This window comes from Chlorocebus sabaeus, chromosome 23 (assembly GCF_047675955.1).
Source record: "Chlorocebus sabaeus isolate Y175 chromosome 23, mChlSab1.0.hap1, whole genome shotgun sequence".
NCBI classification, from domain to species: domain Eukaryota; kingdom Metazoa; phylum Chordata; class Mammalia; order Primates; family Cercopithecidae; genus Chlorocebus; species Chlorocebus sabaeus.
The window spans coordinates 34,782,429-34,798,218 of record NC_132926.1 but is presented as its reverse complement, the minus strand read 5'-3'; the positions used below and the strand labels follow the sequence as shown (position 1 = coordinate 34,798,218).

At 39.9% G+C, this 15,790-nt stretch overlaps 1 protein-coding gene across 3 annotated transcripts in view; it reads left to right on the top strand.

Annotated features, from left to right (window-relative positions):
• The window catches only part of STK32A (serine/threonine kinase 32A), a 152,884-nt gene extending 137,975 nt beyond the window's left edge, over window positions 1-14,909 (top strand). Inside the window, exons 10-13 of one of the 3 annotated variants that reach the window (XM_008014871.3) lie at window positions 251-376; window positions 2,168-2,296; window positions 10,493-10,557; window positions 10,933-14,909. In XM_008014871.3, coding sequence (XP_008013062.3) covers window positions 251-376; window positions 2,168-2,296; window positions 10,493-10,557; window positions 10,933-11,026 — 414 coding nt within the window. In that variant the 3' untranslated portion in view covers window positions 11,027-14,909. The remainder of the gene's footprint in view (window positions 1-250; window positions 377-2,167; window positions 2,297-10,492; window positions 10,558-10,932) is intronic. The other 2 variants (XM_073010594.1, XM_073010595.1) reach the window with 2 other exon arrangements.
• Window positions 14,910-15,790: the final 881 nt, after the last annotated feature.

Genomic DNA, 15,790 nt, shown 5'->3' with positions numbered 1-15,790 from the left:
GTAGAGGAGTCAAGAATCAAAGATACATTTGACTTAGTAGGACAAGCCATTTTTACTCATCACATTGCAGAATCCTACATACTGTTCATTCTAATAATGTGTATTTTCTACATTGTTTATGGGATTAGGTATGGGGGACACTGTCTTTTTTCCTTCAGTCCTACACTTGAAAACATTTAGAGAGAATTTGTATGATTTCTTTGCCCTCCTATCCTTTCTTATGGCCTTGACGTTTGTATTTTATTGGCAGCTACTTGAACCTAATCCAGACCAACGATTTTCTCAGTTGTCTGATGTCCAGAACTTCCCATATATGAATGATATAAACTGGGATGCAGTTTTTCAGAAGAGGCTCATTCCAGGTTTCATTCCTAATGTGAGTCAATCCTAACAAACCCATAATAAGCCCCATTCAGTGCACATTACCCTGTGTGCCAGATTCACACATTGTCTCATTAGATAATCACACCGGTGTTGTAAGAGAGCCCCAATTCCCATTTTACAGATGAGAGAATTGAGACACACGTAGGGTAAGTTTGTCACCAAAGGTCACAAAGCTACCAAGGAGTCAAGCTTGGATTCTAAGCCAGGTATATTTGCCACTGAAGTTCTAGCTTTTAACCACTTTTTATGGTATGTTTTTATTGAAAGGAAGTCCTAGTTCTCCAAATAGTCATTCTCATGAATCTGCTGATTTTTTTAAAGTTTTCTTTGATTCTAAAGATTCAGAAGTTCTTGTCCCTAGAGATCTGAGTCAAAGAATTGTAAATTGTTGGAGGTGAGGTGAGGAATTTATTTTACCATTTGCCCTTCCTCCTTTGTTTGTTCCATCTCAGGGATTTTTATTTGTAAGGACTGATAACCAAAGACACGTAATTCCCATTGGATGGATACCCAAACCAATGGACTTCTGTGGTCTACTGCATTATGCTGGTAAGAGCCGAAGTCCAGAAGCTTAGGCCAAAGGTCCCAAGTGAGGCCTCTAGTTCCTTCTCTCTGCCTAGAACTGAAATTATATGTTCAATTGTAGGTATATTGGGCAGAATAAGAGGCTTCTAAAGGGGCCTGTAGAACCAATTCAGTTTTCTGTTTTGGCTGTTCATGGCAGCTCAGACCTGCAATCTCAGCACTTTAGGAGGCCAAGGAAGGAGGACTGGGGTTCAAGATCAGCTTTGGCAAATGGCAAGACCGTGTCTCTACAAAAAAAGAAAAAAAAAAAACATTAACCAGGCATGGTGGTACTTGGGTGTAGTCTCAGCTACCTAGTAGGAGGCTGAGGTAGAAAGATCGCTTAAGCCCAGGAGTTTGAGGCTGCGTGAGCAGTGATCATGCCACTGCACTCTAGCCTGGGTAACAGAGTGAGACCCTGTCTCAAAAAAAAAAGTTTTTCTTAAACACAAGTGAGGCATTTGCTGTGGGAATGTGAGAGTGTGATCCTTCATGTACACATAGCAGGAGGCATGCTCCAATGAGAGGGTAAGGAAAAAGTGCAAAGTGAGAGAAAGGAGAAAGCAGTATAGTAGAATTGTACCTTATGGAGCAACAGGAGGGTAGGTCTGAGTTCTTACCTCTCTATTTTGCAGGGTCCAACGGGACAACTTGTACCATAATTGACACATGACGCAATGAAGGTCTAGGCACCCCCCACTCTTGCTTCCCCCTCCTTCTATGTGTGTGTCCCTGCAATTAGCCGTCAATGCTGGCTCAAAAGAAGTTCTACGTTATGTTTCTCTGACTTTAGTGTGAATTAGAATCATCTGGGGAGCTTATTAAAGTGCAAGTTCTTGGACCTCACATTCTGAAATCCTGATTTGGGAAGTCTGGTTGGAGAACTGGGAAGCTGAGCAAGCAAGTTAGGTGATTCTGAGCTACATGATTATTAGAATGCACTTTGGGGAACGTAACCCAAAAGCTTCCACTTTAGAAAAATAATTGTAAGTTGGCTTTTGTTTTTACTCATTGAGGGCTAATTGAGAGTTTAGAAAAATAAACGAAGAATATGAGAAACGATGCTGGCAATAAATAACGTAAAACTTAGAGTGGGAATCCCAGCATGTTATTCATGGACTGCTCTGTCAAGATTAAGTGTTATTTTCCATATTAGGTCTGGTGTGTTTTTCAGAATGATACAGTAATCTGAGGATTGAGCCAATTGTCTTCCTTGCAGAAAGGCAGGCTGAATTGTGATCCTACCTTTGAACTCGAGGAAATGATTTTGGAGTCCAAACCTCTTCACAAGAAAAAAAAGCGTCTGGCAAAGAAGGAGAAGGATATGAGGAAATGCGATTCTTCTCAGGTAAGCAGGTCCCCACCAAACTCCGGGTCATGGGTTTCCCCATGATGGCTGCAATATCTTCGAGAGCTTCTACCAGAAGGTCATTTCAGCACCCTGCTTTTGCTGCTTAGTGAAATAGGAGAAGTAGATTAGCCAGGCTTCTAAAAGGGCAGACCAGAGCTGCTCTGAGGATCTTAGCAGCAATGTTTTACTTGTAGGCTTTCCCTCTAGAGCTCTGCCATGAACTTGACTCAGTTATTGCTCTCTTCCAGTTCTCAATTCAAAATTGACAAATTTCCTGGGAGAGGAACTGTCATTCGCCAAGCTTAGGTCAGGGGATGATTCATAAAATTATGGTAAAGGGGAAGGTTTCAAAGTATACACATGGTTGTTTTGGACCTCACTCCTGCTTTGAGGAGTTTCTGGGTGCAGCCAACCCTAGAGATGATGTCTGTTCTTTGCCACAAGCAGAATTTTAGGATATCAAGCCTCACAGAAGAGTGTCCGTTCACAGGAACAATGGAATTCTAACATGGTGGAGCCCTATTGCTGGATTTCAGGCTGAGTTAAATTAATTTTGTAACTAAGTATATTATTCTCTGTCATAATCAGAACTCAAGATTTCAGTGCAGTAACTTGCAAACACTCAGTGGGATTTTATACTCACACGTGGCTCTATGAATTACAATGATGATGAAGTAATAAACATTCACTTTTCCTCTAAAGGTCATCTATCTATCCCCACGACCATTCATCCATTCCTCCATCTATCCCTCCCTCTCTCATTTAGACTACTTTTATTGAGTACCTATGATCTGCCAGGTCCTGTGCTAAACACTGGAGTGAGAAATGATGGAGATATAATTTCTGTCCTCGATGCTGTCCCTTTTCTCAAAGATTGTGTAGTCTTGTGGTAAAGATGGCTCTGCAAACAAATAAGTATCCTCCATCTCCTTAATTTCTCGAGTTGTCAGGGGCCACTATATATTTCAATGGACAATTAATTCATCAAACGTTCACATCTCGGTCCTGTTTGATCACAGAACTGGCCTCTCGTCAGATTTCCTTCAGGAAATGTTTTCTAGGACTCTCCAAAGAATGGTTAGCTGTGCTGCTAACCCATCTTGCGTGTTGCTTGTCTCTAAACTGTCTTCTTCCCAATGATCCATTCTCCATGATCATGTCGTAACCAACCCACTTCTCCAGACTTGCTCCTTCTCCTGACCTAGCAGAACTCGGCTCAAGGTGGATACAGGCCTCTCTGATAACAAGACCTAACATGTAATAAAAACCAAGAGATCCTTTTTATTACAAGTTTTTAAAGTTTTAGAAGTAACTGAGCAATTTGGGAATAACTTTCGACCATACCTACCATGCTCAACATGATCTGCCCATCTTTCCTGCCACGTCCTTGTACTATCCCACTCTGACCCTCACTTAAAACCCTCCAACCTCACAGGCCCTGCAAGTGTCTCACTCTCAAGCATTGACCCTTTTGTTCTTCTTCAGGGCCTTTGCCCTTGCTCTTCCCTGTTGCTAGAACGCTCTTCCCTTGCATCTTCACATAGCTGGCTTCCTCTTGTTCTTTATAACTTAAATGTACCTTGTCATTTCTGTTGTTGAATTGCAGGGTGTTTTTTACATATTCTGGATATTGGACCCTTATCAGATATGTGAATTGCAAATAGTTTCTCCCTTACTCATTCTACGAAGCTAGCATTACCCTGATACCAAACTGGACAAAGACATCACAAAAAATAATTACAAACTGATATCTCTTATGAATATAGATGCAAAAATCCTTAACATACTAACACGGTGTTCAGTTAGGCTTTTGACTTCAGACATTTCTTCTTTTTTAATATTGGTATTTATAGCTATAAAGTTCCTTCTGAGCACTGTGTTCACCCATCCCATAAGTTTTGGGATGTCGTGTTTTGTTTTTAATTCATCTCTAAGTATATTCTGATTTCTCATGTGATCTCTTTTTCTGACTCATTTTTTAAGAGTTTGTTGTTTAATTTCCACATTTTTGTGAATTTTCCAGTTTTCTTTCTGTTATTGATTCCTACCTTCATTCCATTGATTTCAGTCTTTTTAAAGTTTTTGAGACCTGTTTTGCGGTTTCCTTCCATGGTTTCCTTTAACTCTGAACATATTCAAGAAAATTGTTTTAAAATCTCACTCTAGAAAGCTCAATGTTTGGACTTCCTCAGGACAATTTCTATCCACTTATGTTAAGTCTTTGAATGGCAATACTTTCCTGTTTCTTTGTGTATTTTGTGATTTTTTTCTGTTGCTGTTGAAAATGTGACATTTAAATACTTTAATGCGGAAACTCTGGAAATCAGCTTCCTCCTTTCTTCATGGTTTCCTATTTTTTGATTGTTGAAGGCTGTTGTTATCCATTTTTTAGCAACTTCTCCAAACAATGTTTGTAGAGATCGTCTTCCTTGTTGTGTCATCACTGATATCTCTGTGACTTTAACTGTGCTCAGCTAATGTTTTGACTGAGATTTAACACCAGGAGCATTTTTAAGTTGTTTTTCTTTTCTTAATTTAGTGTTCACTTGATTCCAGTAAACCTTTGCTTTCTGGAGTTTAGACAAAGTAGGTTTTGATAGTACCTGCTTGTTTTTTTGATGTTTCTGTTAAGAGATGGGACTTGGAACTGCTTACATCAGCATTTTTCTCTAGATTCTTCTAATCTTTTACCCCAGGTTGAAAAATAAAAGGTATTTTGCTTCAAAACAAAGAATAGTTTTTCTTCCAAGAAGAGTCAGAAAGATTATGAACTATTTTTCCGATTCTTCACTCTATCATCACTCTTTACATTAAGGCTTTTAAAACATGAGGGTCAATCTTATCTTATTATATTATTAACATGTTTGTTCCTTCCTTCATTCACTTATTCAAATGATTATAAAGTTCCTGCTATGTTAGGAAATGTTTCTGAGTAGGTGGTTAATGCTATGGTTAGATACACAAAGTACTCTGGGAATTACTTACTGGACCTGAGTGAAGGGTTAGGATAGGCTTTCCAGAGGAGGCAACATTTGATGTAGTTCCTCTAGATTGAGCAGAGGTAGGTGAGCATACAGGAAAGGAAAAGAGCATTTCAAGGCTGGCACTTCTTAGGGCAGAGGTAGATCTTAATGTTTCAGAGGAAATAAAATGGCAGGTGTTTTCTGATCATAGGAATTACCCATGCTGTGTTCAAAAGGCTTGTGACATTACTCATCCTCTGTGCCTTTAATCTTATCTACAGCCATTCACTGAAGGCATTCCTTCAGCCAAATCTAACAAGAATGTCCACCATATCAATATCATGTTAGCTATAGCTTAGCCCCATTTCTGCCCCACTGTGTGTAGCTCAAAGTCACCTTGTTACTCTAGAGTCAAATTCATCACTGTTTAGGTACCACATTAGAAAAGAGTCAAGTGTTGGCAAGGGAATTCCAATCAAGCCATAAGCCTGGAAAAGGAGCTCTCTATTCTGGGCTCTCTGAGTTCTCTATTCTGTTTCATTGGTCTATGTGTCTGTTGTTGTACCAGTACCATGCTGTTTTGGTTACTGTAGCTTTGTGGTATAGTTTTAAGTCAGGTAGTGTAGTAGTGTAATGCCTCCAGTCTTTTTTTTTTTTTTTTTCTTAAGATTGTCTTGGCTATTTGGGCTCTTTTTTGGTACCATATAAAATTTTAAATAGTTTTTTTCTAATTCTGTGAAGAATGCCCATGGTCATTTAATGGGAATAGCACTGAATCTATAAATTACTTTGGGCGGTATGGCCATTTTCATAATATTGATTCTTTCTATCTGGGAACCTGGAATGTTTTTCCATTTCATTGTGTCCTCTCTGATTTCCTTGAGCAGTGGTTTGTAGTTCTCCTTGAAGAGGTCCTTCATTTCCCTTGTTAACTATATTCCTAGGTGTTTTACTGTTTTTGTAGCAATTGTGAATGGGAGTTCATTCATGATTTGTTTCTCTGCTTGCCTGTTGTTGGTGTATAAGAATGCTAGCAATCTTTGCACATTGATTTTATATCCTGGGTCTCAGTATTTAAAAAAATTACTTCAAGTGATTCTGTGTGCAGCCAAGGTTGACATACACTGTTATAGAATCTAGGATGTGATAAACTAGAAGAACATAACTAAAGTTTTGCATTTTTCCCATGTCTCAGTTTCCTCATTTATAGATGGAGTTGGTATGTGTACCGACTTCATAGGCTCGCTCTGAGTAAATTAGTGCATGTAAAGTGCTCCACAGAATGTTAGCTGTTGTGATGCTTTACTTTCCACTGCACTTCCTAACTCCTAGCCTTTCTTTTCCTTGGCTCCTTTAATGCTCATGTCAGATGCCTTTGTTGTTTTTTTCCCCCCAGAATATCCTCCACTTTATCTTGCTCTGCTCAACATCTTTAAAATATAGAATCAACAGACTGCCATGCCACCCAGTCTATCTGACTATTGAGGCAAATTCCCTAAGTCCTCATTCTCCTCCTGAGATTTCCACCTGCTCTTAACCCTTCCAATATTTTGGATGCCATGTCCAGCTATGATAGTTTAATCACTGTTTGCTCCATTCATCCTTGATAGGTGAGTTCTAAGATTTTTAGTGAACAATTCTCTTCTGAGTCATGTATGACCCATTAGTCCCTCCATTCTTTTTTCTTCCCCCTCATTTCGTATTCTTTTTATGGCTACTCCTGTTGACGTATCCATTTGGCTACACTTCTTAAACTTCTCCACCTAAAGCAGAGGAAAGAGAACACGTTGAACATGAACGCTTTAAGAGTAATGGGGTCTGAAGTATCACACTAGAAGGTCATCTGCAAGTGTGTATTTCATATCTTTGTTTAAACAAAATAGTTACATAGTAGAGGGAAAAAAAAGTCCATGTGGATTTTTGCATTTCACTTGATTATAACCTTGAGTTTTAATACTAAAAATTATTTTTTCTAAAATCTTGGGGTAAAAGTGTCGTTCCAAAGAGCTTCTATCAGATTATGTTTATCCTGTAGCTGCCTGCCCCCTGTGACCGATACTGGAAACCCTCAGGATTACAAATGCCTCCGTTTGTAAATAAGAGTGAAATACAACAGAGCTGTGTCTTCTCCTTTGTCTTGTTCCCCATCCCTCTTCTGTGCTTTGTATTGTTCCTCTCCTGTCAGCTAAACAAGCACTCCGAAAGAAAACTCTCCAGTACTGGAGAATTTAGCATATTCTAATTCCTAGGTTAAAAAAAAAAAAAATGACTGAATGATTTTTTTTAAAGAAGAATATTTTTCATCGGAAGAAATTTGGAAGTATTTTTTTTGCAGACTTTTAAAACACTTGATCCAGTTCTAATTCTGTACTGGGATTGGTAATCATCTTTTTTTGAGGCTAAATTTTCTCATTTTGATGAAAAAGTCATCAATAGATGTTGAAAGCTGGACAGTGCAGTGTCAAAGCAAATGCTTTGCATGTCTGCAAGGAAGTCACAAATAAAGAAGACTCTGCTGACTAGAAGAGAAGGATATTTAATCAACTCCAGTACCATTGTTGAGGGGAACATTCTATCGGGATTAAGTATGGAGAGATGTTTTTAGGCTATTCACAAAATCCAGGTAGAACCTCCAAGCTAAATTTACAATAATACTAGCTTTTAGATTAATTGTTGTTTTTTGAATATATATTAGTATCTTATGTAGAAAACAAAAAGAATTTACAAACTATCATTACAATAATCTTGGCTTTTGTAATTGTCTAATGTATTTAGACTTACTGAGAGCTTTATTTCTCTGTATAGTTTCAAGTTACTATCTCGTGTCCTTTCATTTCACCTTGCAGGGCTCCCTTGAGCATTTCTTACAGGGAAGTTCTAGTGGTAATAGACTCCCTCCACTTTTATCTGGAAACATCTTAGTTTCTCTCTCACTTTTTAAGAACAGTTCTGCCAGATATAGGATCCTTGGTTGATAGGTTTTTTCTTTTAGCACTTTGAATATATCAGCCCACTGTCTTCTGGCCTCCAAAGCTTCTGATGAGAAATCTGCCCATCATGTTATGATGTATGTGACAAGTTGCTTCTCTCTTGCTGCTTTCAAGATTCTCTCCTAGTCTTTGGTTTTAGAAAGTTTGATTATATTGGCTGGGCATGGTGGCTCACACCTGTAATCCCAGCACTTTGGAAGGCTGAGGCAGGCAGATCACTTGAGGTCAGGAGTTCAAGATCAGCCTGGCCAACATGATGAAACCCTGTTTATACTAAAAACACAAAAATTAGCTGGGTGTGATGGTGCATACTTATAATCCCAGCTACTTGGGTGGCTGAGGCAAGAGAATCTCTTGAAACCAAGAGGAGGAGGTTGCAGTGAGCTGAGATTGTACCACTTCACTCCAGTCTGGGCAACAGAGCAAAAATCTGTCTCAAAAAAAAAAAAAAAGGAAAGTTTGATTATATTTTGTCTCAATATGAGTCTTTTTGAATTCATCTTACTTGGGATGCACTGTGCTTTTTTGGATTTGGGGGCTCATGCCTTTCAGGTATGATTTCTTTAAATATTCTGTTTTCCTTTTTCTCTCTCTTCTCCTTCTGGGACTTCTACAGTACATACACTGGTTTGCTTGATGTTGTTCCATACATTCTGTAGGCCAGGGATGTCCAATCTTTTGGCTTCCCTGGGCCACATTGGAAGAAGAGGAATTGTCTTAGGCCACACATAAAATATACTAACACTAATGATAGCTGATGAGCTAAAGAAAAATCACCCCCCAAAAAATCTTATAATGTTTTAAGAAAGTTTATGAATTTGTGTTGAGCTACTTTCAAAGCCATCCTGAGGCACATGTGGCCCATGGGCTGTGGGTTGGACAAGCTTCCTGTAGGCTCTGTTTGTTATTCTTCAATCTTTTTTCTTCCCATTCCTCAGACCCAGTAATTTCCACTGTCCTGTCTTCAAGTTTGATGTTGATTCTTTCCTTTGCCTGCTCAATTTTGCCTTTGAAACCCTGTAGCAAATTTTTAAATTTTAATTATTGCACTTTTCAGCTCAAGAATTTCCTTTTAGTTTCTTTTTAGGTTTTCTATATTTTTATTAATATTTTAGTTTTGCTTGCACATCATTTTCTTGATTTTCTCTATATCTTCCTTTAGTTCTTTGAGCATCTTTAAGATAGTCATTTTGAAGTCTTCATCTAGTAGATCTGCTATTAGGTCTCTTTAAGGGATAGCTTTTTTGATTTATGATTTTTTACTGTGAATGAGCCATACTTCTCTATTTCCTGGCATGGCTTGTTATTTTTTGTATTGGACACTTAAATCTAATAATGTGATAAATCTAGGAAAATCAGATTTCCCCTATCCCCAGGGTTTGCTGTTTTTTGTTATTGTTTTTATTTTTATTTTTTATTATTGTTGTAAGCTGTCTCCATGCCAAAGATCAGCTGAGGTGTAAAGGTAAGACCTTCTTAGGTCTTTTCTGAGCCTGTACCTTTCCCTGGGCATATACAGTCACTTTCTGATTTTCCCTACCGATGCAGTTGTTTTTGAATGTCCCAGCCTTTCATGCGTGGCTCCCAAAAGGAGCAAAGGAGAAAAATGAAGGGAGCAAAAGGTGCTGGCCCTTTAATTCTCCCAGAAGTCACTTCAGTCTGAGGGAGAGTGGCTTGCAACAGTGTGGGGGAGGTGCAACAACAATGGCCATCAAGCATTTTTTTTGCACCTCTGTGATCAGAAGCAGCAGTGATGGGAGCACGGATCTTCAGTATTTGGAGAACATGGTTCTTGTTTTCCACCCTGGCTCCCACAGGCTGTGTGCAAACTGCTCCAGAACATGTGTGTGCTCAGCTCCCTCCCATTGGACTGGAGGATGAGGGATGGGTAGCTGCTGCTGTGCTAAGAGCTTAAGTTGGTCATAATTAACTGCACTTTGCCACCCAAGCCTTCCCTGAAAGTTGCAAGTTTTCAATAGACTCCAGAGTTCTAAAATAGTGACATTAGACAGATTCTGCCAGTGCAATCGCTGTCTAGAAGGGGAGACAGATTCCTGGTGCTTCCTGTTTTGCCACCTTCCCAGAATCTTCACATAGCATCCATTTTGAAGATACCACTTACTTCTCAATTTGGGTCTATTTATTGAATAGACTGTCAACAGGTTATTGGCTGTTCGAAGATCCTCATTTGTCTGCTAACTATACCTCTATTTTCTTTTTTTTCTACGTTCACCTGGAAGACATGTCTTTTTCAAGAGCACCTTGACTCTGTCCAGAAGGAGTTCATAATTTTCAACAGAGAAAAGTAAGTAACTCCTGGGAGAATAACAGCCCCAGAAATGATGGCATGTTTCAGCGAGACTTTACTTGCAGAGAAAAAGTATTTTTAACATTTTAAAAATTATTTTCTAATTGGGAAAATGATGCAATCTATTGTAGAAAATGTAGAAACCTTTTTTGTAAGGTATTAAAACATTTTTAATTGATAAATTATCATCAAGTTTTTGTTTATGAGAAAGGATGAGGAATTAGGATTTGAACACGTAAAAATCAAAGGCTTTCAGAAGATTTTCTTGGCTCATGCTTATTTATAAATTATTGGGCTTAATGTTATTTCAAAAGCTTAAACCTTTCATTTTCTTTTTCAAAGAATAAAACATCTTTTTTTCTTTCTTTTAAGAGTAAAAAGGGACTTTAACAAAAGACAACCAAATCTAACCTTGGAACAAACCAAAGACCCACAAAGTGAGGATGGTCAGAATAACAACCTGTAAAGGCCTCGTGTCTTCTTCTTGGGACAATCTCATGCCAGAAACTTCTAATTACATACGTCAAGAAAAGCTGACAGTAGTTCTTGCCACTCCACACATCCTGACTTAGAAAATGTGAATGAATATCTTTCAAAAAAGGCAGCACGACACAGTGAAGGTTCCTGGGCCTGAGCTCCTGGGATGTCGTTTCACATCAATCAGCTGTGTGATCTAGAGCAAGTTAGCACTTAGCCACTTTCTGTGCTTTACTTTATTTATCAAAAATGAGAGGGTTATATTAGATGAGCCATATCCTGCCTTTTTAGTGCTGTAATTGTTATTCTAAATAGCCTTCATTTTTATTTTGAAATTAATATGTGAATATAGATTTATTTTTCCACTCCTTCTTATTACACAGTAACAAATGGACAGATGGACACAGGACTCAGTGAGACTTTTCAGACCTCGAAAGTTTCATAAAGTGTTCAGAAATCCCCAGCCTACTTGGATAAGGATAAGGAATTCTATCAGGGAGGCATGAATAGAATCAGATTAAAAGTAACAGAGATGGATGAGGGCCTTCCAGTGATGTGCTAGAATCAGCATTAGATCCGCTTATCTCAGCCAGCATGAGCCTGCCATGCACACCACTTCCCAGCTCCCTCTTCAACAATGTGAAGGTGGTGACTTGAAATTGGTAATAATGGGAGCATTTACACCGTGGAAACTGGTAAATGCTAGTTTTTTCCCTCCTAACAAGAGAATTGCTAAATATTAGCACACCACTCTCCTTCCAAAATCATGTTCCTTGAGGGTTAATTGTCCTCTGAAGATTAGCAGAGACCTGTATCTGGAGAGGATCAGAAAACAATGTTGTCGCACTGAAAGTATGTCCACTTTGCATTTCAGCAAAGTTGCATCTTATACAGGGTTTATTGTCTAAGTTAGAAGTGAATTTAAAAGATAGTAAAATTTACCATTGAAAAATCCCTTAAATTACCCATAACATATGGGAAGTATCTTTTCTCAGTGAAGCCCAATACAGTGTCACCCTTCACTAATGAAACAAGTCATTGCTTTTGTTTTGTTTTGATTTAGTTATTTTTATTTTTGGTCTCATTTTGGCTAATACCAGATGAGTTAAAATGTTGAACAAATTACACTTGTCTTTATAGACTAGACTTACTCTTTTTTTCTTCTTTTCAGGCAGAGTCTCACTCTGTCACCCAGGCTGGAGTGCAGTGGCATGATCTCTGCTCACTACAACCTCTGCCTCCTGGGTTCAAGGGATTCTTGTGTCTCAGCCTCCTGAGTAGCTGGGATTGCATGTGTGTGCCACCATGTGTAGCTAATTTTTTGTATTTTTAGTAGAGACAGGGTTTTGCTATGCTAGCCAGGTTGGTTTCAAACTCCTGGCCTCAAATGATCCGCCCACCGTGGCCTCCCAAACTGCTGGGATTACAGGTATGAGCCACCGCACCTGGCCTTAGAATTACTCTTAGAACAGTGGAATTCTCACACATCTGAGGGAGGCAAGTTCATGGAGACTAAGGCAACAGTGGTATCATGTCTCCCTTCTCCCTTGTGCTTACTACAAGAATGGCAGGTAGAATTGCCTACTTATTTAAAATATCATTAATATCTCACTCCTTTTCCTTATATTTTATTTATTGATTTGCCACAAAGTTTAATTCACCTAAGTGAGATGTGCATATGATGTAACTCTACTGTACAGATATACAGATCTTTGCAGAAGAACTATTTTTGGCAACTCATATGCCTCTGGGTAGGGCCAAGAAGTGAACAGGCTCGGTGGGGGATTGTTTTCACCTCTTGGCTACTCAGAATACCTAAACCTGTCCTTACTTATGGAGACCATGTGTCTCACCAAGATGGCAGTAAGCTGGCAACTGGGAAGACCTGAGTGATGCCCATTTGGGAAGCCAGGCAAGTGAAAATGGACTGAAGAAACAGAGATGGCTGCCTTTTATGCAAGGCTTTTCCTTAAGGAGGTTACATTGGGGCAACCAAGTATGTGTAGAAAGCCAGAGCTAAACTTTAGCTTGGCATTCAGTTTCCTCTTCACTGAGCTAACAGGCCCAGAGTTTCGTGCAGAGCTGTGAAATAGTGCTTCTCTAAGAGCAACCATATTTTTGTTACATAATTAAAAACCAGTTCTTTTGTTGTTTGATTCCTTTTCCCTACAGTTCCCACATCATTTGTCTATGCTATTCTGTTTTTCTCCAAACACTACAAACTTGAAGCAATTGCCCTGACTCGATTTCAGAGAGGGGAATGTGCTGGAAAGAGCAAGGATAAGAAAGTGACCAGATGCTGCTGCAGTCTGGTAACCCCACGAGTGCCAGGGACTACTTGCATATTTACTTTTATCCTTCATTTGTTTTGATTCAAGCCTTGATGTGCTGTGGACTCACCTCCCTAAGTAACCAGGTTCCTCCTCTCACTGTGACTTTGTTTGCATCCTTCCCAAGAAGAGGCTTTGGGAAATTTTTCTGCACTTACACTTACCAAAGAGCCGTGGAACCATTAGGATCTCCACTGTGATGAGAGTTAAGCCATAGTACCATTTCACATGTATACATTTATGATGGGATGGGAACCCAATACAATCTCTGTAGGCTGAATCTCTAGTTTTATTTCCAGTGAGCTGCTTCTCTGACTGAAGCACCTCTGTGGGCTTTTAGGAGCCATGGATGCACAGATGAGAGAGCACAGGCTGAGAGAGTAAGATGGATTTCTAGTGCCAGCCAGGTGAATGATACACAGTGTATTTCACGTTTGAAAAGCACAACCATGGTATCTGACAGTGCAGAACAACTGACTGTAATCACCTCCCACCACTGTGCATTTTAAACATGAGAACAAAAGCCTTTTCCAAAATTTAAACTTTTCCTAAATCTTTATGGTCATTGCTAGTTGTTGACATCAGATCCTTTGGTTTTATTCTATAACTTGGGCTAAACGTTAATATCCCACTAGGTGGAATATGTCTCTTCCAGAGTCGTGACAACTGAGGTTCAGAGCTGTGATTTTTAGAAAACAAGATGACTATTAAATCCTTTGGCCTGGTACTCTTAAATATTTCTCTCCCAGCAGCTTCCCTTGCCAGTATGGAGCATCTGAAAAGTCTGAACAGGTTTTGATGTCCAGGAGCATCCCAGCTATAAGGCTCTTGCACTGTGACAGAGCCCACCTCCAGTGCACCCTCAGTGACCTAGTCTAGTACATGGGTAGGGCAGTCAAGCCCGGCAACTTATGCCACAACCCTAATTCCAGGAAGTCCTCTGCTAATGGCTAACCCACTGCCATGGTGGCACTGGTTTTGCCTGAGGTCATTGCTAGGGCAGGAATGAACAACAACCAGCACAGAGCATTGCTAAATTAATTACGGTAACCTAATTAATCAGTGGCTAGGCTTCTTCTGATAGGAAAGTTTTAATCAGAAACCACTAGACGTTCTATTATCATAGTTTTTGTAGATTGGATGGATGAATACGTAGGAAGAAAAAGTATTACTGTAGCTAGGAGGGACCAGTGTTGCTGCTTGTGGCTGATGCAGTAATGCTGAGGCTTTAGCTCTTCAAAAGCTGAACGAAAAGGCACGAAAAGCATTGCAAGCTTGTTTCAGTACCCAGTTGTCCTTGTATTGTCCACACAAAATCCTGTTTCCTGCTATCTGTCTGCGATTCCTGTTTATTACAAATTCTGTGTGTCTGACTGATATTAAACACTGATAATAAAATTCTTAACTTCACTTATCTGTGCTGTTGTGAAGAGGCGGCTGATCTGGCAGCCCTCGAATGGGAAACAAGCGCTTCTGTTGAGCTGCAGCATATATAATATAAATGTGCCTATGTGTATTAAAATGTCTTCTGTAAACAATGAGCCACTGACCCTTCTTTGTCAGCTGTGTGAGTGTATGTGTGTAATTGTTTTCTCGAGAGACAGCATTGGGGGTGCCCAAAGTAACCCGTTCTTATGTCTATTTCCTATGGTGAGGAATGTCCCTTACCAGAAATAATGTTCTGTAACAGAGATGATGTTCTGCAACTATGGAATGCAGTATAGCTTACCTGACCCACATGCATAAAAACTAAAAATCCTGACCTCTCTAGTAGTCACATCTCAGGGAACATAGCCCAGAATTCCAGTCTCTGCCTTTCACCATGCCCCTAAGTCCATGGGCAGCCTATGCACTCTTTCTTTAGCACTCTGCCTTCCTACCCCTCAACATCCGGGCCCCATTCCATATACTGAAGCAGCAAGCGGAAGTTCTAAGGTCCATAACCTGGGACAGGAAGTTAATGGGCAGCTCTGAACTCTTGCAGCAAAAGGCAACCTCTGCCTTAGGAGAGAACAAAGGGAACTGTCACCACCTCTCAGACCCACAGTGGGTGGGCAGCCAGCAAGCTGCTGGCTCCCTGGGCTCGTCCTGAAATAGTAGGCTGTTGTAAGTTTCGTGGCCTCCGAAGTTCTGCATGCGAAGTACCCTATTGTCCAGGTCATGTTCAGTGTCCTGCTGTGTGCCTAGCAGCCATCTGAGCAAAGGGCAGGATCTAGAACTCCTCAGATTCTGAAGAGTACCAGCCTTAAGCATGTGATCTCATTTTCGCAGGTTACTTTGGCCTTTTTATCCCCCATCTCCTGCTCGTAGTTGGGGTCTCCTTTGTGATGGGTTGGTGGTAGAAGAGCTGATTCCAGAAAGTTGTTTGGAACCAGAGGGCCCTTGTTAGTCTCCTACTCAGTATTCTCATTCCCCACCTGGTC